The sequence below is a fragment of the Schistocerca americana genome, chromosome 7, assembly GCF_021461395.2.
Source record: "Schistocerca americana isolate TAMUIC-IGC-003095 chromosome 7, iqSchAmer2.1, whole genome shotgun sequence".
Taxonomy (NCBI): Eukaryota; Metazoa; Arthropoda; class Insecta; order Orthoptera; family Acrididae; genus Schistocerca; species Schistocerca americana.
This window is the reverse complement of record NC_060125.1, coordinates 352336450-352361811: the sequence shown is the minus strand read 5'-3', so window position 1 is coordinate 352361811 and position 25362 is coordinate 352336450. Positions and strand designations below refer to the sequence as shown.

Here is a 25362-nt window from a genome sequence, read left to right as displayed (position 1 = left end):
GACTACAACAAGGGAAAGGATTACAGTAGAAGACGAATGGGCAGCTCTGAGAGATGGAATAGTGACGGCACCAGAGGATCAAGCAGGTAAATGATAAGGGCTAGTAAAAATGCTTTGGTATCACAGGAGGTACAGAATTTAACTGATGAAAGTAGAAAATATAAAAATGTAGCTGATGAAGAAAGCGAAAGGGAATAGAAACCTCGACAAAGTGAGACTTTCAGGAAGCGCAAAACGGAAAAGCAGGTATTTCCAGGGGACAACTGTGCAGATAGTGAAGCATGCATTACTAATGGAAAGATAGATACCGCCAATAGGAAAATTAAAGAGGCATTTCGAAGAATGAGAGGCAGCCTTATGAATATCGGGAAACCAGCAAACAAGGCAGGAAGGATACATAGGAGCACTACACAAGCGATATGAACTTGAAGGGAATATTATACATAAGCATGAAGACATAGATGAAAATCAGATGGGAGATACGATTCTGCGAGAAAATTTTGACAGAGAACTGAAAGACCTAAGTCGAAACAAGGCCCTTGGGGTAGAGGACTTCCTTCAAAACTACTAATATCCTTGGGAGAACCAGCGCTGGCGGAACTATTCCTCCTATTGTGCAAGATGTATCAGGCAGGCGAAATACCCTCAGACTTCAAGAAGAATGTAGTAATGCCAATTGCAAAGAACGCAGGAGCAAACGGGAGTTTGTTAACAGGTTAATGACTAATGGTTGCATAATACTAACAATAAATGTTTACTGAAGAATGGAAAAAAAACAAGTAGAAGCCGACTTCGGGAAAGATAAGTTTGGATTTCGGGGATACATGGAAACACACGAGGCAATACTTCTCTTAGAAGATAGGTCAAGGAAGAGCAAACCTCTGTTTATAGCATTTGTAAACGTACAGAATGTTCTTTACAATGTTGAATAGGACACAGTCTTTGAAATTCTGAAGGCAGCAGGTTTGAAATAGAGAGAGTGAAATGCTATTTGCAAGTTTCACAGAAACCAGTCGACAATATTAGAAACGAAGGAAATAGAAGGGAATCCGTAATGGAGTAGGAGTGAGACATGGTTGTAGCCTTTCCCCGACGTTATTCAATTTGTGTATTGACGAAGCTGTAAAGGACACCAAAGACAAAATTGGAGGAGGGAATAAAAGAAGAAATAAAACACTTGAGGTTTCCGATGACGTAATTTTATTATACACAGCAAACGAGTTGGAAAAGCAATTGAATGGAATGGACAGAGTCTTGAAAAGAGGCTATAAGATGAACCCAACAAAAGCAATACAAGTGTACTGGAACGTAGTCTAATTAAATTAGGTAACGCTGAGGGAATTAGACTAGAAAACGAAAGCCTAAAAGTAGTAAACGGGTTTTTCTGTATTCGCAGCAAAATAATGAACGATAGTCGAGGCAGAGAGGGTATGAAATGTAGATAGCTAATATGAAGAAAAGTGTTTCTGAAGAAGGGAAATTTATTAACATCGAATATAGATTTAAGTGTAGGGCGTTTTTTCTGAAGGTAATTTTTTGGAGTGTGGGTTTATATGGAACTGAAACATGCACGATAAACAGTTCGGACAAGAAGAGAATGAAAGCTTTAAAAATGTGGTGCTACAGAGAATACTGAAAGTAAGAGTAGAAAATAAATTTGTGCAACAAATTTATTAGAAAAAGGGAGAGATTGGTAGGATACATTCTGAGACTTCAAAGGATCACTAATTTAGTGTTGGAAGCTAATGTGGGAGGTGAGGAGCTTAACATGTAGAGGAGACAAAGCGTTGAATACAGCAAGCAGACTGTGAAGGATGTAGATTCGACCAGTTATTAGCAAATGAGGGGGTTTACACAGAATACAGTAGCGTGGAGAGCTGGAGCAAACCAGGCTTTGGACTGATGATCACATCAACCTCAATTAATTTCATTATACAATAAAATATTATTGTATTATTCTTTGTTTGTATTTAAGTTAGAGATAATTTGCCTCCTAGCTGTAGTTCATAATTAATGTATTTTAATAAATAACAATAATTCCTTTTGTTTGAAGTGTATACTTACACATAATACTGCTAACTGATTTAAAATTTCTTCACATTTAGTTTCAGTGCCAGATCTATCAAAGTTAAAATCTGTTCATCGCACTGATCAATAGCTTCTATTGGAACGGCAAATTTTTGTTCTAAGTATATACAGTGACTGTACCATATTCAATACGAACTCTGAAATATAGTGCCTGCATTTTCACTCACAAATACTTGTGCTATGGCAATTCCTTTTTCTCCTGGAGTAATTACTGGTTTTCTCGGGCAGAAGCACCTGAATCCCTTCGCTCATTTCTTCACCTGGTTTAAAACGAGCACCGGCATCTGTAACATGTTCAATAAAAGTTTTAAACATAGCTGTTACTCAGCAACCGTATACTAGTTTCAACATAAGTTCTTACAGCCAACCGGTTGCAAATAAGTGTTAGGTACATTGACTTAGATGAGGGTGTCTTCATCACAATGAAACGTGGCAAAGGCAACGGGGCAAAGGCAATGTGCAAAGGCTGGAAAGTTTTATTTAACTTTTGACTTAAGCATTGCTCTCTAAATTCTGACCTTTGCTTTATAGCAATGTAATTTTACGATTTATCAACATTTCATTCTGATGAAGACAACCTTGGAGGTTGTCGAAACCTAATTCAGTGTACCTAACAGTTATTTGCAACCGGTTTTTCTGTTTAATCCTATGTTGAGTTCAGTAAAAGTGTAAAATACACTCGTGCTCAGAAGAAATCAGAACACTTTGAACGACATGAGATAGGACGTTCATATTCACAGGACATGTAAAATAGTATTTTCTGGAGAAATGTCTGCAGGCCAGTGTGGCAGAGCAGTTCTAGGCGCTATAGTCTGGAACCGCGTGCCGGGATGGTTCCTTTGAAAGGAGACAGCCGATTTCCTTCCCCATCCTTCATTCATCCGATGGGAACGATGACCTCGCTGTTTGGTTCACTCCTCGAAATCAACCAACCAAACTAACAGATCAGTGTGAGTTGAAAACACGTGCAGGATGCCCCGCAGAAGTATGCTCAAACGGTACCTTCAAATCAGTCAGTTTGAAAGAGGGCGCATTATTGACGTGAGAGAATGTGATGCAGCCATCTGGGAAATCGCTGCTCCTGTGGGACTAAGTGTTTTGGCAGTGCCATTGGGTGTCTCCCGGAAGGTCGTAGAACACGACGAGATGGTCAGGTCGCACCACCCAGACCACCCCCGAGAAGATCGACAGCTCATCAGAATGGCACTGCAGGACTGATCTGCATCCTCCTCGGCTCTGGTCCAACAGTGTAACGGCCTAACACATCATACGCTATCAGGGGTGGCAGTCCGTCGCCGTTTGTTACGGCAAGCGTTACGTGCGTGTCGTCCACTTTTCCACCTACCTTTGACGAATGTGCACAAACATGCTAGATGTAAATTGTGTATGGAACGACGTCACTGATGGCAAGAATGGTATCAAATAATGTTTCCGAACGAATCTAGGTCTGTTTGTTTGAAAACGATGGCCGCATTTTGGTTCACCTCAGGCAGGGGTGGTGGCATCACAGTGACTGCATTCACACAAGACATACAGTTCCAACTCAAGGCCTTATGGTATGGGGTGCTATTGGGTACAACAAAAAAATCACAGTGGTTGACGTCCAGGGCACTGTGTCTAGTGTATCTTTCATGAATGGCATCCTGCGACCCGTAGCCATAGTCTTTCTGCAGGACACCCAATACGCCATTTTTCAGCAAGATAATGGACGAACATACGTTGTTGCACGAACACACGCCTTATTACTGTCACAGGATGTCAGCCTTTTGCCTTGCCCCGCTAGCTCTACCAGACTTGACGCCAGTCGAAAATGTGTGGGATATGGTGATATGACGGGTGCAGCGCTGTGACCCAGTGACAACAACCACAGATGAACTTTGGAACCATGTAAATGCAGCATGGATGGCTATGTCATAACACGACATTCCTGCCTTTTACGCGTCGATGCCACCACGCACGGGACAAGTTATTAAGGCCCATGTGCCTACTAGGAAACAGGATACATGCTGAACCGAGATGACAAAAATGCTAATAATTTCTGCAGAACATATTAATTTACAAGTCGTGTAAATATGAAAGTCCTGTCTTTAGTCGCTCAAGGTGTTCTGTTTCCTTCTGAACGTGAGTGTGCCGTTCAGTGGTAAGATAATGCGGAAATTTCTCGTGGAATGTTACAGCGTCGGTGTGTGCCTTCCGGTCATTCTTGAAACAACTGTGTCGCTTGAATTCGTCTGTTTTGCCTGATCGAAAAGGACTGACGACTGACTTTCACTCCAGATATTTTCTAAAGTAGTTTTTAGTGCAAAATATTTGTACATGGCTGCACGTTCAGAGTCCGTGAATGGTTACAATTGTCGGCCGCGGTGGCAGTGCGGTTCTGGCGCTGCAGTCCGGAGCCGCGGGACTGCTACGGTCGCAGGTTCGAATCCTGCCTCTGGCATGGGTGTGTGTGATGTCCTTAGGTAAGTTAGGTTTAAGTAGTTCTAAGTTCTAGGGGACTTATGACCTAAGATGTTGAGTCCCATAGTGCTCAGAGCCATTTGAACCATTTTGAATGGTTACAACTGAAAGAAAAACAGTGTCACTGAGTCCGTTTTGCAACCTGCACCACGCAACTAACGAGCAGCCCTTAGTGGCTCGACATCACTCTTTTCTTTACCTTAAATATCTTTAAGACTAATGCCCTTTTGGCATATTTATTATTTTATAAATGACATATAAGTACTGTCAGTCTTTTACGATGATTCCGTACTTACACCCTACCATACATTTTTAGTCATTATCCGGCGACCATGTTATAGAATATAGACCATTCTTTGATTTAAATTCTGAAGAAGACACTCCTAGCAGTGTTGAAACCAGGTTAATTTGTTAAAAATAGTGACCGAGGGCTGTTTTTTTTTCTTTCAATTGTAGTTTTTATTGCTTTCGCCTAGCTGCATGTGTCGGTCAAGTCCACAGTTACCTTTTGCATTTCTTTCTTTAGATTCGCTGTATGTGAAAAAAATTTGTCATATTAATGCTAGCGACAAGATAAAATGGCTTTTTTCCAACGCAGTTTGCAGTTGGTATGCTTCAGTAACGACATGCTACTAGCAGCATCTTGAAGTGCCCCAAAGGTTGTGCGTACAACAGGAAGCATTTCTGGGAAATTTTTCGTCTGCCACGTGGGAACTTCAGACTACAAAAACGTCATGTGATAACTAATTTATTCATAATGGGAACGTGGTGAAAAATAGATTTCACTGAAAACACAAGATAGCGGGAAATAAATTATAAGTACAAATATCTCGTTACTGAAAGTTTCAAGGAGCGACGGTCGTAGTCTGTGTACTGTGGTGTGCGTGGCATGACAAAAGTGAAAAGAGCTACTGGGATATTATATGATATCCGTGAACTCTAATCGATAAACATAAACCGACCTAGCATTGAACAGAGACTAAACAGGACTAACGTCGCTGACAGCTGGGACACAGAGAAGGGTAAATAAAGAAGGAGGGCGTTCCGACACTGCACCGTGTGATATAATGTGTACAGGAAGGATTTCGAAGAATTTAAATATGAGAAGGTTATAGAAAATCGGAGTTCTGCATGGAGATTACCTGAAAAGCGCGTAAAACAGAGATTGCTAAGCAGGGGTCTGCTTAAACCCTGAAGTTCCGTTAGATTCTAAAGCTTTGTGCTATGATGATATTAACATGTTACATTGCTCCTCCTTCATTATTTCCTTATTATCACATACAAATTTGCTATGCTTTATGTGACATCCATGATGATGACGACATTGTATGCTTGTAAAAATGTTTCTGGATTCGTAGCTGCCGAATGTACGAGGGATAACAAAATTTTACCAATGCGCTGCGCCTTTTTATTTTGCATCGACTAGTGGCTTACAACTGTGCTGTGGAGCGGGGATTTCGTTCAGTAGTGTACAGCTGGTAGTTGAATTCTTGTTCTTGCGAAGCTTTTAGGCCTGTATGTCTTCTGCAAAAGCCAATGCCCACGTACAGCCGGCTGCATATAATAAAATTACTCTCTGTATGTGTCTACATCTACATCTACATTTATACTCCGCAAGCCACCCAACGGTGTGTGGCGGAGGGCACTTTACGTGCCACTGTCATTACCTCCCTTTCCTGTTCCAGTCGCGTATGGTTCGCAGGAAGAACGACTGCCGGAAAGCCTCCGTGCACGCTCTAATCTCTCTAATTTTATATTCGTGATCTCCTCGGGAGATATAATTAGGGGGAAGCAATATATTCGATACCTCATCCAGAAACGCACCCTCTCGAAAGCCGGACAGCAAGCTACACCACGATGCAGAGCGCCTCTCTTGCAGAGTCTGCCACTTGAGTTTGCTAAACATCTCCGTAAGGCTATCACGCTTTCTAAATAACCCTGTGACGAAACGCACCGCTCTTCTTTGGATCTTCTCTACCTCCGCTGTCAACCCGAACTGGTACGGATCCCACACTGATAAGCAATACTCAAGTATATTTCGAACGAGTGTTTTGTTAGCCACCTGCTTTGTTGATGGACTACATTTTCTAAGGACTCTCCCAATGAATCTCAACCTGGCACCCACCTTACCAACATTTAATTTTACATGATCATTGCACTTCAAATCGTTCCGCACGCATACTCCCAGATATTTTACAAAAGTAACTGCTACCAGTGTTTGTTCCGATATCATATAATCACAGAATCTTTCTATGTATTCGCAATTCATTACATTTCTCTATGTTAAAGGTCAGTTGCCACTCCCTGCACCAAGAGGCTATCCGCTGCAGATCTTCCTGCATTTCGCTGCAATATTCTAATGCTGCAACTTCTCTGTATATTACAGCATCATCCGCGAAAAGCCGCATGCAACTTCCGACACTATCTACTAGGTCATTTATATATATTGTGAAAAGCAATGGTCCCATAACACTCCCCTGGGGCACGCCAGAGGTTACTTTAACGTCTGTAGACGTCTCTCCATTGAGAACAACATGCTGTGTTCTGTTTGCTAAAAACACTTCAGTCCAGCCACACTGCTGGTCTGATATTCCGTAGGCTCTTACTTTGTTTATCAGGCGACAGTGCGGAACTGTATCGAACGCCTTCCGGAAGTCAAGGAAAATGGCATCTACCTGGGAGCCTGTATCTAGTATTGTCTGGGTCTCATGAACAAATAAAGCGAGTTGGGTCTCACACGATCGCTGTTTCCGGAATCCATGTTGATTCCTACATAGTAGATTCTGGGTTTCCAGAAATGACATCATACACGAGCAAAAAACATACAGGTGTTACACGTAAAATTCAGGTGCCCTATTAAAAGAAAATGAACAATACGTACTGTCTTATCATTGTGATGGGCTTAAGACTGTCGTAGTTGATAAAGAAGGTGCTTAATTCGTGGCGGGTAGTGAATACATGCAACTCAGATTTTTTACAAGCTTTTGTTGGATTTTTAAAAGTACATTTTCTCTAACGCGGTACATATCTAGTTCACTCAATCTCCTTTTTGTATTAATAATTTTATTATTTTTTGGTGTCTAATTTACTGAGAAGCTGAGTAAAAGATAATTTTAAAGTGAAAAGGAAATCTGACGAACACTTCTTCTGACTAAATGATACCATTTCAGTCGAGATGACTGTCCGCGAGATGATTTTGACAAATTTATACAGTAATTTCGCCAATGTAGTGCTTGTGATCAGCTAATGAAGATATTAGTAAGAAGTTGTTTAACACTACTAATGACTTTAAATACTATGCCTTGGCATTTACAAAGAACTGGTTGCGAAAAATCACTACTATGGCTTCTTAGAAACATACTAGTGTTGCTTAAACTCCTATGTAAGTAAATAACATACGAGTTTAGATGTTTTACTGAATATCGCTGTTCATCTTTGATGCATTTTACACCGAGGTGACAAAAATCGTGGGATCCTTTTTAATATCGTGTCGGACTTCCTTTAGCCCAGCGTAGTTCAGCAACTCGACAAGGCACGGACTCAACAAATCGTTGGAAGTCCCCTGCAGAAATATTGAGGCATGCTACCTTTATCGCCGCCCATAAAGGTGAGGTGCAGGGTTTTGTGCACGGACAGAGCTCTCGATTATGATCTATGGACGTTCGATAGGATTTATGCTGGGCGATCTGGGTGGTCAGATCATTCGCTCGAATTCTCCAGAATGTTCTTCAACAAACCGCTAACTGTTATGACCCGGTGACATAACTCCCTAGTTTGGCAACATGAAGTCTATGAATGCCTGCAAATTGTCTCCAAGTAACCAAGCACAGTCATTTTCCAGTGAATGATCAGATCACTTTGAACAGAGGACCCACACCAGTCCATGTAAACACGGCCTACGTCACTACGGAGCCACCACCGGCTTGCACAGTGCTTGGGTCCATGGCTTCGTGGGGTCTGCGCCACATTCGAACCCTACCATCATCTCATTTTGTTACCTGCACTTCGTTCTTTGTCTACCAGTCTCCCTTTTTTCTCTTGGTATAAATATTGTATATAACCCGTGTTTCCCTTCAGCTTACTCCCATTTTTCTCAGAATTTCGAACATCATGCATCGTTTTACAATGCTGAACTCTTCTGGGTTGACGAATGCTATGCCTTCGTCTTGTTTCTTCTTCAACCTTGTCTCCATTATCAAGAGGAACGTGAGAACAGCATCTCTTGACCTTTACCTTTCCTAAAGCTGAACTGATTGTCACCCAACTCTTTCTCAGTTTTCTTTTCCATTCGTGTGCATATTAGTCTTGTGATCAGCTTAAATGAGCAAGCTGTTCAGCTGATTGTGCGACAGTTTTGCACTTATCTGTCTTTTATATCTTTGGAATAGTGTTCAATGATATTTTTACGAAAGTCTGATGGTAAGTCACCACAGAACCTAACAGTGGAATTCCCATTAGTATCTTAATGTTACCACCCTTGCCTTCAGTTTCACCGAAGGTTCTTTGATTTTTCTGTACATTGAGTCAGGCATTCCGACAATCATTTCTTTTGGGAATTCTTCATATCTTTCTCACAGCCATTTCGCCTCGGCTGCCCTGCATTTTCTGTTTATTTCATTTCCAAGCGATTTATGTTGATGTATTCACGTCTTTCCCTGAACATGTTTTGTATCTCCTTCTTTCATGGCTCAACTGAAGTATTTCATCCACTACCCATTGTTTCTTCGCGTTTACCTTCCTTGCACTTTGTCTGTCCAACATCTATGATTGTAGTTTTTAGACATGACCTGCCTACTCTGGTGTTCCTTATAGCAGTACCAACATCCTCAGTGAACTTCAAACACATCTCATAATTCCTCAGTACTTCAGAATCGCACTTCCTTTCACATTGATTCTCTTACTTCACCCACGCCCGGGTTCCCGGGTTCGATTCCCGGCGGGGTCAGGGACTTTCTCTGCCTCGTGATGGCTGGGTGTTGTGTGCTGTCCTTAGGTTAGTTAGGTTTAATTAGTCCTAAGTTCTAGGCGACTGACGACCTTAGCAGTTGAGTCGCATAGTGCTCAGAGCCATTTCTCTTACTTCAGAACCTCACTTCCTTCCAAGTTGATTTTTTCGGGTGATTCTCTTAAACTTCAGTGGATCGTTCATCATTTCTAAATCGATATGTGGCTCTGTATCCGCACCTGGGTACGCTTTACAATCCAGTACCTGATTTCCAAATCTCTGTCTGACAATGGTGAATTCCAGCTGGAATATTCCTCCAGCTGGACCTTCCCGTGCCTCCAGGCCTTTCCCAAGTGTATCTCCTTCTCTTGTGATTCTAGAACAGAATATTCGCTGTTACCCTCTGAAATTTAATTCACAATTCAATTAGTCTTTCTCCTAATACCAAGGCCTCTTCTATTCCTTCCGCTACAACCGCCTTCCAAAACCTCATGGCTATTAACAGACTCATCCTCCTTTACAAACAGGATTACCGTTCATTATCCTCGTATACTTCCTCTATCTCTTCACCTTCTGTTTGTGATGTAGCTTGTGTACCAGAACTATCGTTGTCGGTGTTGGTTTGCTGTCAAATGTGATGAGATCAAACCCATCACTGAACCATTCACAGTAGCGCACTCTCTCTCTTCATAAATAATCCTACACCCAACGGTGTGTGGCGGAGGGCACTTTACGTGCCACTGTCATTACCTCCCTTTCCTGTTCCAGTCGCGTATGGTTCGCGGGAAGAACGACTGTCTGAAAGCCTCCGTGTGCGCTCTAATCTCTCTAATTTTACTTTCTGATGCTGTTGATATTACCCTGTAATTGCCAGAGTAAAAATCCTTATATTATTTCCTTTTCACTTCACTGACCCCACCATTCATCTAGATTGAGCCCTTGCATTTCCGTTTTCATATTTTTAGCTTTCCTACTACGTTCAAATCTCTGACATTCCATGTCGAACTCGTAGAATGTTATGCTGTCGCTGATCATTTCATCTTTTTCTCATTGTCACCACCCGATTAGCGGTCCTCTAATATGACATCCTTTTGTAGTGAAAAGAACATAATGTCAATATTTTTCAGTTGCAAACCACACATACTGTGGATACATATTATGCGTCTTTATTGCTTTGGTTTCCATTGCCTTGTGCAGCCACACGTCGGTCGTCATTGCTGATTCTTCCACCTCTTAGGGGCAGTTTCCCATCTCCAGGGCAACAAAGTTCCCTGAAACTTTGCTCGCTTCTGTACTCTCTGACAAGGCCGTTGGCAGAACGAGGGTGACTTAGTGTGGCGGAAGTTCCCGGCTGACATTGTTGATGATGTTTATTCAAAATTTGAACAGTGGCGGGTTTCGAACTCGTGATCCAATACAGCCAGAGTAGAAGTGAAAGACCCTACCGCTAGACAATTTGTACATTCCCTCAAAAACGTTTGCGTCAAATCAGCTCTGATCTGGAACTGAGACAATTTGTATGCTCTTTGTGACCATTAAAATATTAACAGTAAGAATCCACTGTTGTCGGCAGATTCTGCTTCGGCCCCAAAATTGATTATTCTTGGGCACCAGTGTGGTTACTCCCATATAACAGGTGCAGATATCTTGCGTAGTTGCTAGTCTAGCAATTAGCCATTGTTTGAGCTACAATGTCCAGGTGTGCTCCGTTTATATATTATGAATCTATGAACAAATTAGCGGAATAACGGTGTAGCCCTATAACCCGAAGCTGCTGCACAAACAATGGTGGAATGCAGACAGCTCTCGTGAGGCTAAATGAGGAGCTATTTGACTGAGAAGTAGTAGCTCCACTCATTCAATCTGACAACGGCCGGGAGGGCAGTGATCTTTCGGTACCGTTAGAAGGAGTTTAGAGTTTTTTGAAAGATACACATTTAGCAAATGCAGCATTACTAAAGAGGTGACCATATGACAAAACATTTGTTTTTTAACTTAATTCCACGTTGACTAAACAGTGCGTGCCTTTTTTTTTCCAGACCTGACGGTCGGCCTCATCAATGTGTTGACGGACATCGTGACAAGGATCACCATTGTATGGTACGCGGGCAACGTGGCCTGCAAGATCGTACGTTTCCTGCAGGTAAGGACCCACCATGATAAAAGCATGCATGTCACTCTCATACAGGTATAGCGATGAACTTACGCTCTAATGAGCTTCTTCTTTGGCAGCTTGAGCTTCTTGTAAATCACTGAAGAAGGAAAAATGTTACATTACTACTATGCCATGGTAAATTGCACTACTCCAAATTTATTCAAAGGGAGTCATGATTTATAGGTTAACCAATACTTATTTACAATTATTAGATCACCAATGGTATGTTACCGTCCGCTGTGGCCGAGCAGTTCCAGGGGCTTCAGTCCGGAACCGCGCTGCTGCTACGGTCACAGGTTCGAATCCTGCCAGTGGGATGGATGTGTGTGATGTGCTTAGGTTAGTTAGGTTTAAGTAGTTCTGAGTCTAGGGGACTGATGACCTCAGATGTTAAGGTCCATAGTGCTTAGAGCCATTTGAACCATTTGAATGGTATGTTAAGTACCAAATCACACTACTGGCCATTAAAATTGCTACACCAAGAAGAAACGCAGATGATAAACGGGTATTCATTGGACAAATATATTATTTTACTAGAACTGATATGTGATCATATTTTCACTTAATTTGGGTGCATAGATCCTGAGAAATCAGTACCCAGAACAACCACCTCTGGCCGTAATAACGGTCTTGATACGCCTGGGCATTGAGTCAAACAGAGCTTGGATGGCGTGTATAGGTACAGCTGCCCATGCAGCTTCGACACGACACCACAGTTCATCAAGAGTAGTGACCGGCGTATTGTGACGAGGCAGTTGCTCGGCCACCATTGACCAGACGTTTCCTTTTGTTGAGAGATCTGGAGAATGCGCTGACCATTGCAGCAGTAGAACATTTTCTGTATACAGAAAGGCCCGTACAGGACCTGAAACATGTGATCGTGCATTATCCTGCTGAAATGTACAGTTTCGCAGGAATCGAGTGAAGGGTAGAGCCACGGGTCGTAACACATCTGAAATGTAACACCCACTGTTCAAACTGCCGTCAATGCGAGCAAGAGGTGACCGAGACGTGTAACCAATGGCACCCCATACCATCAAGCCGGCTGACACGCCAGTATGGCGATGGCGAATACACGCTTCCAATGTGCATTCACCGCGATGTCGCCAAACACGGATTCGACCATCATGATGCTGTAAACTTCCACCATCATGATGCTGTAAACAGAACCTAGATTCATCCGAAAAAAAGTCGTTTTGCCATTCGTGCACCCAGGTTCGTCGTTGAGTACACCATCGCAGGCGATCTTGTCTGTGATGCAGCGTCAAGGGTAACCGCAGCCATGGTCTCCGAGCTAATAGTCCATGCCGCTGCAGACGTCGTCGAACTGCTCGTGCAGATGGTTGTTGTCTTGCAAACGTCCCCATCGGCTGACTCACGGATCGAGACGTGGCTGCACGATCCGTTACAGCCATGCGGGTAAGATGCCTGTCATCTCGACTGCTAGCGATACGAGGCCGTTGGGATCCAGCACAGCGTTCCGTATTACCCTCCTGAACCCACCGATTTCATATTCTGCTAACAGTCATTGGATCTCGACCAAGGCGAGCAGCAATGTCGCGATACGATAAACCGCAATCGCGATAGGCTACAATCCGACCTTTATCAAAGACGGAACCGTGATGGTACGCATTTCTCCTCCTTACACGAGGCATCACAACAACGTTTCACCTGGCATTGCCGGTCAACTGCTGTTTGTGTATGAGAAATCGGTTGGAAACTTTCCTCGTGTCAGCACGTTGTAGGTGTCGCTACCGGCGCCAACCTGTGTGAATGCTCTGAAAAACTAATCATTTGTATATCACAGCATCTTCTTCCTGTCGGTTAAATTTCGCGTCTGTTTCACGTCATCTTCGTGGTGTAGCAATTTTAATGGCCTGTAGTATAAGTACAAAAATGTCCTGTTCTACTCCCTACTGCAGTCGTAATACTTTTTCTCCTCTTCGTGTTTGTAACATGTTCTGAGAATTCGTTAACCGTCAAAGGTAAACATTTTTCTGATATATTCGTCGTTATTTACACGTAAGAGCGCGTTTTCTCACTAGTATCCTAAATTTCGTGACTTCCATATGTTTAATAAATGAAAGATGAAATTACTGTGCTTGAAACAATTGACAGTGACATTTATACTTTTTCTTGTCACGTATAATTCACCATTTTCTTTCTCAAACCGTAGCGATTTCCGAGTGTGCGCTCAGACAGGAATCTAAGAACACAAGTTAAATTACTGTGATTGAAACTAGCAGCAATCGTCTTTATACTTTAGCTTATCACAAGTATTTGTCTGTGATCGAATCCTTAACAACAGTAGACGGAGGTGAAAAACTCAGGGTCGCCATATGAAACATCCCCTTAGAAAAATTTTATAAATGACAGTACTGGAAAACCTCTACGTTATTTGATTTTCAAAAAGCTGAGCAAAACTGAACGTACTCAGACATTTCTCTCTTTACTTGTTCTGATCATCACTAAACTGACACACAATATTTTTTTAGCGCAACGCAATCAGACTTTCAATAATCCCTTCAAAAGAATGGCCCTGACTAACAACAGCCTACACCTTTCATGAATCACTTACCCCACAAAAATCTTCGTTACTCGAACTACTGCAATACAGCGTGCACCCATACTGCCAGTTCATGATATCCCATATTACAAATTTACTCTTTCTGATGGACACACGTCCACAGCGTCTGCTCTCAAAATTCTGCCATCTCTCTCCCCACATCCAGCACTGCCGGCAGCTCACCTCCAACTACGCAACGCTATGCGTTGTTCACTTCCAACTGCCCAACACTACAATAGCAAATATTCCAACAATGCAAACCAGCCACAGACTGCACACAGCACAGTCAGTGATTTTCATACAGAGCGGAAAAATTTTGTGGTTGAGAGCAAGATGTAATCATATGCCACCTATCATCGCTACAGACTAGGGCATTACGATTGATGTAACAAGCATCAAGTGTAACGTACTCCATACCGGTGAATAATAACACCTGATTTGTAATTATAGTCAACAGCATATTGATGAGGAAATATTTCACAAATTCCATACGATGTAAAAAAAAAATGGTTCAAATGGCTCTGAGCACTATGGGACTCAACTGCTGAGGTCATTAGTCCCCTAGAACTTAGAACTAGTTAAACCTAACTAACCTAAGGACATCACAAACATCCATGCCCGAGGCAGGATTCGAACCTGCGGCCGTAGCGGTCTCGCGGTTCCAGACTGCAGCGCCTTTAACCGCACGGCCACTTCGGCCGTCCATACGATGTAAGAAATCGTGTGTTCCTAGTACTTGTAGTTTATGGAGGCGGCGTATCTGAAATTATAACACGGTATCACGGTCCGTTCTGTAAAATATGCCACAGCTCTTGTGACTGAAGGTGTACTGTTTGTAGGTGTGGGCATCCTTTAAATCTGGAGTTATTACATAACTCTTCCTCCTCCAACATTCTCAGGAATAAGACTCGTTGTTACTCGAAGAGGTCAACGAAGTTCAGTGACAAATGTTCTGAGGAACTCTATCTTCGAACAGAAGCTCTCAAATACAGTGAGTCAATTTTCCGTTATTCTCCGCCACGCTAATAAGCTGCTAGTAAGTTTAAGTAATTCGCAATCCGAGCTGGAACCGTGTTTTTGCATGTCCAATACGACTGGTAAAGTATACTGAGTGCATAGAAGCGCATCAATACTTATCATTTAGTTACAGTGCTCAGTGTGTGAACATAACTCATAAATAACGCTCTGAAAATAGTACCCTGGTTGTGTTCAAACAGTGACAGGAATTTCATAGTTTCCCTTGCGTTATTAGTACGATTCTTTTGGTTTTTTTTGTTGTCGTGTCGTGCAAAGATGTTCAAAAAATAATTTGTACTGGATATCTGTTGTCATCTGTTAGAATGTTACAAATGTTTTGGTAGAATCAGCGATTACTTTATTTTGCACAAAAAAAAAAATGGTTCAAATGGCTCTGAGCTCTAAGCGACTTAACTTCAGAGGTCATCAGTCGCCTAGAACTTAGAACTAATTAAACCTAACTAACCTAAGGACATCACACACATCCATGCCCGAGGCAGGATTCGAACCTGCGACCGTAGCGGTCGCTCGGCTCCAGACTGTAGCGCCTACAACCGCACGCCCACTCCGCCCGGCATATTTTGTACAAAAATGGCTCAAGGAATTTGTATTAAATATTTCACAATAAAGTGGAGCAAAAATATTACATATCTCTTTTGGTGACTTTCTATGAGTAAAACTATGGTTTACGTTTGATATAAGCGTTTTGAAGAAGGCCGGGAAGAAGTTTAAGAATACAAATGACCTAGAGGCTGCAGCACATCATCAACAGATGGAATTGTGGAAAAAGTGAAAGAAGTGATTATAAACTATCGGTGAATCACAATCAGAGAAGTCGCTGAAAATTCTGACACATCAATCGCCTCATGCCATAAAACTTTTCCTATGTATTCTATATGAAATGTGTGGCAGCAAAGTTTTTTTTCCGAAACTGGTGAACTTAGAAGAAAAACAGAGCCGTTGCAAGTAACTCGGTATTCACTAGATGAAGTAAAAAACAATAGAGAACTACTGTAACGTGTCACAACAGGAGACGAAATATAAATTTACGAACTTGACGGCGGAATTAAGACCCGGTACTTCCATCGGAAGCATTAAGCACCACAAAGATAAAAAGAAACCTGACTTAGTGCTGTCGAAAGTTAACGTTATCCTCTTTTTGTTATTTTATTTTAACGGCATAATGCGCCAAGTGTTATTGTTATAAGATCTAACGATTAATAATTATTATTTACAACATCGTAAGCGTGAAGCATTTCGAAAAATAAAGTCCGGATTTGCTGTGAAACAACTGACATGTTTTACTCTACGGTCAATCCATCACTCACACTTTGTTGCTTGTTCGCTAATTTGTGTCCAAATTCAATACTGCATTGTACCCCAGATTCCATATTCGAGACACATGGCCTCATGTGACGTTTCCCTGTTACCAAAACAGGGCGTCAGGTGTAGATGAAATTAGAAACGTTTCGCGGAGAGAGGTATAAGCTAATCCAAATCGAGAGTTCCAGAAGTATCTCGGAGATTGGAAAAAAGGCTGGCATAAGAGTTATCTAATGGAACTGCTTTTCAAGCGGGCAGCTTTGTTAGGCACGAATAATTAATTTTTTTCCAAAAAAAGCAAAATTTATCGTTGTTTCTCTGACGCAGCTCGTATTCCTTAACAAATATGTTCGTGTCTAACATCACAATTTTTTCTCTGAGTCTATTCTGATATTAGTCATAAGATATGTAAGACAGTATCTCGCTCCTCTCTTCAATGTGAGGAATAAATTTCAGAATTGCTCTTCTCCAGAAACTCCTGTGAAATCTCGAACATCTGACCACAGTGTTGTTAATTATGTTGCGCCAAAGTCCTGTAGTATTTAGAACGCCCGAAGGGCGCTTTTGGCTTGCAGCCGCTTTGCACACAGAATGTGACTGGGATTTCCAGGCTGGCTCTCCGATCTCTGGCTGGTAATCGAACTGCCGCTTCACAACAAAAGGCATTGTACTGACACACAGACGACCGTCCCTGCTCAAGTGCTCCAGAACGAAGCCGCGAGGAAATGGTTAGTGGGTAGCTCAGGTCCAGTTTCCCCCCAGGAATCTCTGCGCTGCTACGTTTTATACAGGTACCAGCACCTGAATGGTTGAACAGCACTTCTGAGAAATTCGTTACTAGTTGTGCTCTTCAAAATCTGCAGTTAACTCTGTTTCACTCCAAACCCTGCATTATATAGATTATTGTACCCAATGTTACTAATGCTATCTTGTCTAAATTAACATTTCTAGAACCGCGAGTATAATTCTGTAACGTTTGTAATTGTAACAGCATCCAGCCACAAGTATGGTTTGAAAAGGTTTATTTGAACAGAACCACGGCGGATTTCGGTATTCTTACATGCCAACCCGTTTTTGGATGTGCACTATCGATCAACTATTTCTCAATAATGTTGTCTGTTTTTTCTACACTCCTTACCATCGAGCTAACGATTATCGTTTGACCATCCGCCATTCTCTCGGCTTACCGGAGCACGACGCATCTGATCTTGCGGTATGTCCCGCTACATCTCTCCTGCACAGCCGGTGGCTACTTTTGATGTCCTCTTGTAATACAAATATTTCTCCAACCCGTCGTGCTCGAGCCTGTCGTGCTAGAATGCGCCCAATCTCGTGGTGGTGCCTTTAGCAGCGTGAGATACTCAGTCTAACATTGACTCCAGGGACTGTCATTGACTCCACACCAACGTGACCACTCTACATTTCACACTTGATTGTTTGGCAGAGTGTTCATAGAGCCACTTCCACGCTATTATTCCCCCGTAGGTGGGCGCCAACAAAATATTTTGCCATTCGGTATACAAAGTTGGTCACTGTAAAAGTTTTGTATTTATGGTGTCCTGTAGCCTTTATGAAGCTTGGGAGTGGCACTGTATGCATACCCACAGACAAGAGTGATACCATTCCTGCCAACATAAAACAAACAGTAAAACAAGGTGGCTTGTCCACATCTATATACTCAGTGTCATTCACTAGCTTCGAGAAAAGATCTCGCCGCAACAGAAAACATCTTTATTTTAAAGACTGCCTAACCCCCGCCCCCATCCACAGCACGCTTATCATACCCAGTGATATCCGCTCCCCTATTTCGCAATAACATAAAACCATCTGCCTTTCTTTGCATACTGCGCAGCAATATTCCATAAAACGAAGAACGAGCGTATTAAAGGCAGTCCTTTCAGTAGATTTGTTCCATATTTTAACTTTCTGCGACTAAATTACACTGTTCACCTTTCGCATAACATTTTGAATGTCATGGTTAAGATTTAAGTCGGTCGTAAGTGTGATACCTAGGTCTTTAGTTGAACTGACAACCTTTAAATTTTTGAATTATCATGTAACCGAAGCTTAATAGAATTTTTAGTCGTCATGTGGTGGACCCCACATCATTCTCTTTTTGTTTCTCAGGGTCAGCTGTCACTTATCGATCGATGCAGATATCTCGTCTGAATCACTTTGCAGCTCTTTTGCTCTTTAGATCTTCTGATGACTTTAATTGAAGGTAAATGACTGCAGCAGCTGCAGACAATTTATGCGGAATACTAAGATTGTCTCCTAAATCGTTTGTATAGATTAAGAGCAGCATAGGGGCTACGACACTTCCTTGGGAAGCCCAGGTATAACTTCGGTCTCACTGGATGACTTCCGTCAGTTACTACGAATCGTGTCCTTTGTGACAAAAAAACACGAATCCGGTTGCACACCTGAGCCGATATTCCGAAGACACACAGTTTCATTGGAAACAGTATGACGAGCATGTTGTCTAAAGACTTCGGGAAATCTGGAAATATGGAATTAACTTTGAGATCTGCTGACGTTGATGATGATGATGATGATGATTGGTTTGTGGGGCGCTCAACTGCGCGGTCATCAGCGCTCGTACAAAGTCCCAATTTTTTTACCCAATCCAATCTAGCCACTGTCATGAATAATGATGATGATGAAGTGATGAGAACAACACAAACACCCAATCCCCAGGCGGAGAATATCCCAAACCCGGTCGGAAATCGAACCCGGGACCCCGTGATCCAGAGTCAGCAACGCTCGCCACTAGACCACGAGCTGCGGACAGATCTGCTGACGACAGCATTCGTTCGTTCGTCAGATTAATGGCCAATTGTGTTTCACGAGAATGATGTATCCTAAACCCTTGCTAGTTACGTGGCAACAGATCATTCTCATCAACGTACTTCATAATTTTGCAGCAAGTGGTAACACATTGTCACTGAAAACGTAGATGCTTATCAGCATACTCTGAAACGAACCTACTTGGTATACAGTCACCGAAAGATCTATTTATTGACTTAAATTACTTCGTAACACCCGGGCTATTTACTTCCTAATTACTCACCTTGACTCTTTTTCTTGGTTCTAATTCTGGAGTATTTTCTGCGTAGTGAAAGAATATCGTGATCATTGATATCGTACAGTGAAGGGAATGACTTTGTCATGCTGCTGAAGTGGTAAATGACCAAAGTGTATTTGAATTTTCTGCCAGATTCTGAGTTTTCTATTGAAGTAATTAAAAGCGCCTCGTATTTAAGTCGTCACTAGGTTTCTGTATCTTTCAACGGTCGCAAAACTCGTAAAGTTTCTGATCTAATGTAGCATGCTGTTTTCGGCAATTCTCCAGCAGTGTAGTAACCGGTTTTGTGTATCCTGGAGGATCTTTTCGCTTTCTTGTTAATTTAGATGGCAAATAACTATCAGTTTTCATCAACACTGTTTCTACAATTTTGAGCCACATTGGGTTTACCCTTACACAGTTAGTACAGAAGGGATAGAGACAGTATCTTACGATGACGTCAAGCGAGATTTTATCTTCTTTCTAATTGGATATATTTTACGTTAATTTTCCTGTGGATTTGGATTTTAAGGTATTCAGTTTCTCTACAATGGCCTTGTGGCCACTAATTCGTGTATCCATCAATCTGCTCAGTACTATTTGTAACTTGGAAGTCCGGCGTGTCCTTGCAACCATTTACACTCTTGTGGGCTCCTCAACTACTCGCTCGAAGTAATTTTCAGAGAAAGCATTCAGTACGTTTTCCGATGATGTCTTATGTCTTCCACCGACTTTCAACATTTACTTTCACCCACATAGTGAGGGTAGATTGACGTCTCCATCAGCTACAACTGTATCAGTTACCGAAATTTTCCATCACCTTTCGACCAAGTACGTCATCTGCCGAGGAGGAGACGGATGTTGTCAAAAGGAACCAACTATGTTTTTGTTTTATCTACCTCAATGTCACTAAAAGATAAGCTACTTCTAGCAGAAACATAATTAGTTCAGTCTGTCCTTAGTGTACATTGTTAAGTATTTCATCAATGGTTTAGCCGAACTTATCTCCGGCTTTAGTACCTACGATGATTTTAGGTTCAGTGCTTCGCAGCTATAATTGTTATCGTTTCTTGAAATTTTGGATGAACTGCAGCCTGACATAACTTGTTGCCACGACTTTCTGGCGCAAGGAACTTGGCCGTCTGCTGGTGTATATTGATGGACGTAACTAAAGATGAACAAAGGCTCTGCCTTGAAATATCCTAACAGAAAGTTATTGACTTCTGGCAGTTCGCCTGAAATTTCATCTCTACTCCACCTGAAAAAATCTTAATTTCTTACAACAACGTTTTCTGGATCGGCCTTCGTCCTGTGTTTGACCCGCTACCTTCTAGAATGTAACAGCTTCTGAGATATTCTGAGAATATCTTACCTAAATATCTGCCTTGTCCAGGGATGACCAAGAATTCGGCATGTGAGCAGGGGTCTGGCTCATGTGTCATAGCCCTCTTGCCTTGCAGCATACTTTCTCTACCTCAGTGATACGCTGTCTTAGTGGAAGAAAGGGAAAGAGGGGGAATATGCAAACGCACCGCATTAAAATGGCAGTGCAGTATGTGACTTGGTTTCATATTTCACACTTCCCGACAATGAAGGGCACAAACTAATATTTTCAGCATTATTTAACAATTTTAAGGCAATGAAGACAATATAATTTTCCGCTGGTACAAACTGTTGACATGCGAACAGATGCAGTCAATGTGAGACCTGAGTTTCTCCAGGTGTATACAATTTTCAAACAACTTACGGGAATTCAGCCAGGTAATATTAACAGCGACCACCAATATTTCGGCGGGAGCACAGCCAGCCATTTTCAAGGGAAACTGCAACGGATAGGCGATGTACAGGGAAATTTAAAACCTCGGTTCTAGGACTACTGCAGGAAAGATAACACACACACTGAACACTAGTGCCACCATAGATGACCAAAGTCAGAGATATTAGTTTCACGATGAAGGTGGAAGAGGATGGTTGCCTTCCCTTTCTTGACGTTTTGGTTAGGAGGTAGGATGATGGATCATTGGGTCATGCAGTTTACAGCAAACGTACTCACACCGACTTGTATTTACAGGCTAATAGTTGTCACCATCCGGCTCAGCGTGAGGGGGTACTTCGTACCTTGGTACACAGAGCACATGTCATTTCCGACACTGAGACTTTGGCAGCTGAGCTGTCCCATCTTGAAGCTACGTTTCGTCAAAATGGTTATAGTGAAAGACAGATTGAACGAGCGTTGCGCTATCGATCAACTCTGCATCGGGTGATTGATGGCAATACTGAGTCGACACCTCAGTCTATTGCCTTTTTGCCTTACGTAGGAAGCACTTCCAACAAGGTCGGAAATACGATGAGAAATGTGTTTTCCGACCTCCATCTAAAATTAGAGTGCTTTTCAGTTCCGCTAAGGATGATCTTGGTTTACGTAAGGCGGGTGTATATCGTGTTCTTTGTAGCTGTGGCTTGACATATATTGTTCAAACTATCAGGACCGTGGAAGACCGATGTACTGAGCATAAAGGGCACACCCGATTACAGAAGCCAAGTCGATCTGTTATTGACGAACATTGCTTGGATACTGGTCACCCTATGTTATGCAACAACACCGAGATATTGGCATGCACGTCCAGCTACTGGGACAGTGTTATTAAAGAGGCAGTTGAGATTAAATTAGCGAGCAACTTTGTAAACAGGGGTGGAGGGTTTTGTTTAAACTCTGTTTCGAATCCTGCTCTCTTCCTTGTCAAGAAACAGAGAGGCAGAGTAATGCTGCTTCACCAGCTACTTCATAGTCTCACTATCGATATCTCTGACTTTGGTCATCTATGGTGGCACTAGTGTTCAGTGTGTGTGTTATCTTTCCTGCAGCAGTCCTAGAACAGAGGTTTTAAATTTGCTTGTACATCGCCTAGCCGTTGCAGTTTGCCTTGAAAATGGCGGGGGTGTTCTCCCACCGAAATATCGGCGATCGCTCTTAATATTACCTGGCTGAATTCCTGTAACTTGTTTGAAAAAAGAAGAATGACAACTTCATAGACTTTCCCACTCCGGTTGTCACATCATGTTTTCGTGCAGCTGACACCAGACCCCTGTAAGGCGAGTCAAAGAACCTGTAGCACCGTCTCTGAGTCTGATCCCTTACTCGGCTCTATAACTAACGCTGGTCCTGTCAATGATGCTGCAGATGGTGAGCTAATCCTTCATCTTTGAAGAAAGGCTAGCTATCTTTACCACTTCAGACAGTTGCCGAGAACCAAGAAGAATCTCTTATAATTCAAAGCGACCCACATTACTGGTAACGATATGAGTAACAATATGAGCTACCACCTGCGCTTGGAAGCATGCTGTGCTCTTCATGGCATCTCGAAGGTAGCGTTCCATATCTGGTATAAGACCACCCTCTATGCACACACGGTGAAAACTGGAGTTCTACCTCAACTTTGCAGACTTATCACAAAGAGGCTCCATATGTACCAGACATTGAAGCACTCAGCTATCAGTAATCCCACACTCTGTTAATGCCTAGATCTTGCAGGCTGAGAGGCTTCCAGAGAAACAGGGTAGACGACTGCAGATGGCCTAGCATCATTGGCTCTGAGCACTATGGGACTCAACTGCTGAGGTCATTAGTCCCCTAGAACTTAGAACTAGTTAAACCTAACTGACCTAAGGACATCACAAACATCCATGTCCGAGGCAGGATTCGAACCTGCGACCGTAGCGGTCTTGCGGTTCCAGACTGCAGCGCCTTTAACCGCACGGCCACTTCGGCCGGCCCTAGCATCATTATCAGACACAGACAGCACTTGTAACCGGGAGACTTTCGACTGATGTCTCAAGAAGTCTTTCGCAGCGCCTCACACCTTGTAATGAGGTGCAACTCGATCACTGGTGAAGGAACAACATCAATGCAGGCATTAATCGGACCGAAAACAGCGGTGGTCTTACCAGGAAAAGCCTTCGACGTGTTGGGCGTACCATTTGACTTCTAGCTACATCCCTTTACCTCTTGGTTTCCCAAAATGTGTTCCGCGGAACAGTGGAGTTCCACTGGAAGTGAGTAAGTGCTCCACAAAAACTATTACTAACACGGTGCATTTTTTCATCGACATTTTGCACTATACTACTTTAAAACTTAATTATAATTTCTGTGTTATTACTTACAATTTGAAATTAAAGTAATCTCTGAATAAAAGAAGCTTTTCGTATTTTTCAAAATTCCTCATAACCTTCAAAATGAACAAAGTGTTCCATCAAAGTACCAGGATTTTCGAAGTGTTCTGTCAGAGAAAAAGTTCTGAAACCCCTACTCTACAATGAGACCCATTGGAAACAACCTCAAACTGCCTGTTTTAAGCCTGCACCACCTTGAGACGTGAGAGGAGAGAATCAAAGCTCGTTCAAATGCCGCATTCATACTAAACAACGTCACCAAATTCGGTGTGAGTCCACATTACATGTGAGGGCTATTCGGAAAGTGAAGTCCGCTCGTGTGCAAAATTGGAACCACAGGGGAAAACTAATGAAGCACTGCACATACGTATTGGACAGTGTCTTTAGTACAACCATCGTTTACGTCGCGTCGCTCTTTTCAGTTCAGAGCGCAAAGTGAGCACGTAAAGAGGCATAGAAAATGGTGTCTCAGCCAAGTACGAGGACCTGGTGAGATACTTCGCCTGATGCCACGCAGGACTCACAACTCTCATGCGTTCCCTTCCTCATGACAGTTCTCGGCTGCACTCTGCAGGGGGCAATGAAAATCCTCCTGCAGCGTTTTCAATGGGGAGTGTTTCATCACCCACAGTACAGCCGTAGCTGGAGCCCTCTGAGTTTCATCTCCGCTCCCGTGGAAGCACAACATGTTGGGGCAGACAACGAGCTGTAGACTAGCGTAGGCGGTTGCCTTCTACAATGAGGGTACTGCAAAGCTGGTACAGAGAAGCAGCTCGAAGGTGTAGCTAACTGCTGCAAATGAATTTTTTTCGATTTTCACACTGGTTTCCATTTCTCGACTAATCGGACCGTACTTACGGTTATGCCACGGTTAATATGCACTAGTCTGCGCTTAGTAAATATAGAGAGAGGCAAGAAATTAATGACCGAGCCTTGGAAGCACAAAGGCCAGGCTGCTTAAGTGACTCGCCTCTATTTAGAAGCTTGTATGTCAAGAGGATCTCTCTGTTGGTAGACACCTGAATAGTCCCTCATTCGGATCTCCGGGAGTTGAGTGCCAAGTGGGAGGTGACCATTGGAAAAGGAAGATCAACATTCGATGAATTGTAGTATGTAATGTCAAAAGTCTGAAAGTATTTGGAAAGCTAGAAAACGAAAAAAAGGAAATAAAAATGCGAGGATAGAGGTAATAGAGGTCATTGAACTTAAGATAGGGACTTTCCGCCACTCGAACGTACTATTGACAACAGAAGAGAAGGATGTCGCGTGAGTAGTGTTAGTCATGAATAGCTGGTAGGTTAGAGAGTAAATTACTGTTAACAGTTAAGTGACAGAACTTTTCTTCTCGGAATCGACAGTAAACTAACGTCAACAAGAATAGTTCAGATATACATCTCGATGTCACCAACAACAAATGAAGAAGTACAGGACAGATACTTAAAGTACTGATTCAGTATTTAAAAAGAGGTAACAATCTAATAATCGTGGGGGATTGGAACGCTGAAGCACTGGAAGAAACTGATGACAAGAAAGCTTCTTCTAAGTTTGAAAGGTAGGAGACGAGGTACTGGCAG

General features: G+C 42.5%; 1 protein-coding gene across 1 annotated transcript in view; it reads left to right on the top strand.

Moving 5' to 3' along the window:
• Window positions 1-25362, top strand: part of LOC124622317 (cardioacceleratory peptide receptor-like) — a 364747-nt gene that overhangs the window by 196128 nt on the left and 143257 nt on the right. The window contains exon 2 of the mRNA XM_047147994.1: window positions 11533-11636. Coding sequence (XP_047003950.1) covers window positions 11533-11636 — 104 coding nt within the window. The remainder of the gene's footprint in view (window positions 1-11532; window positions 11637-25362) is intronic.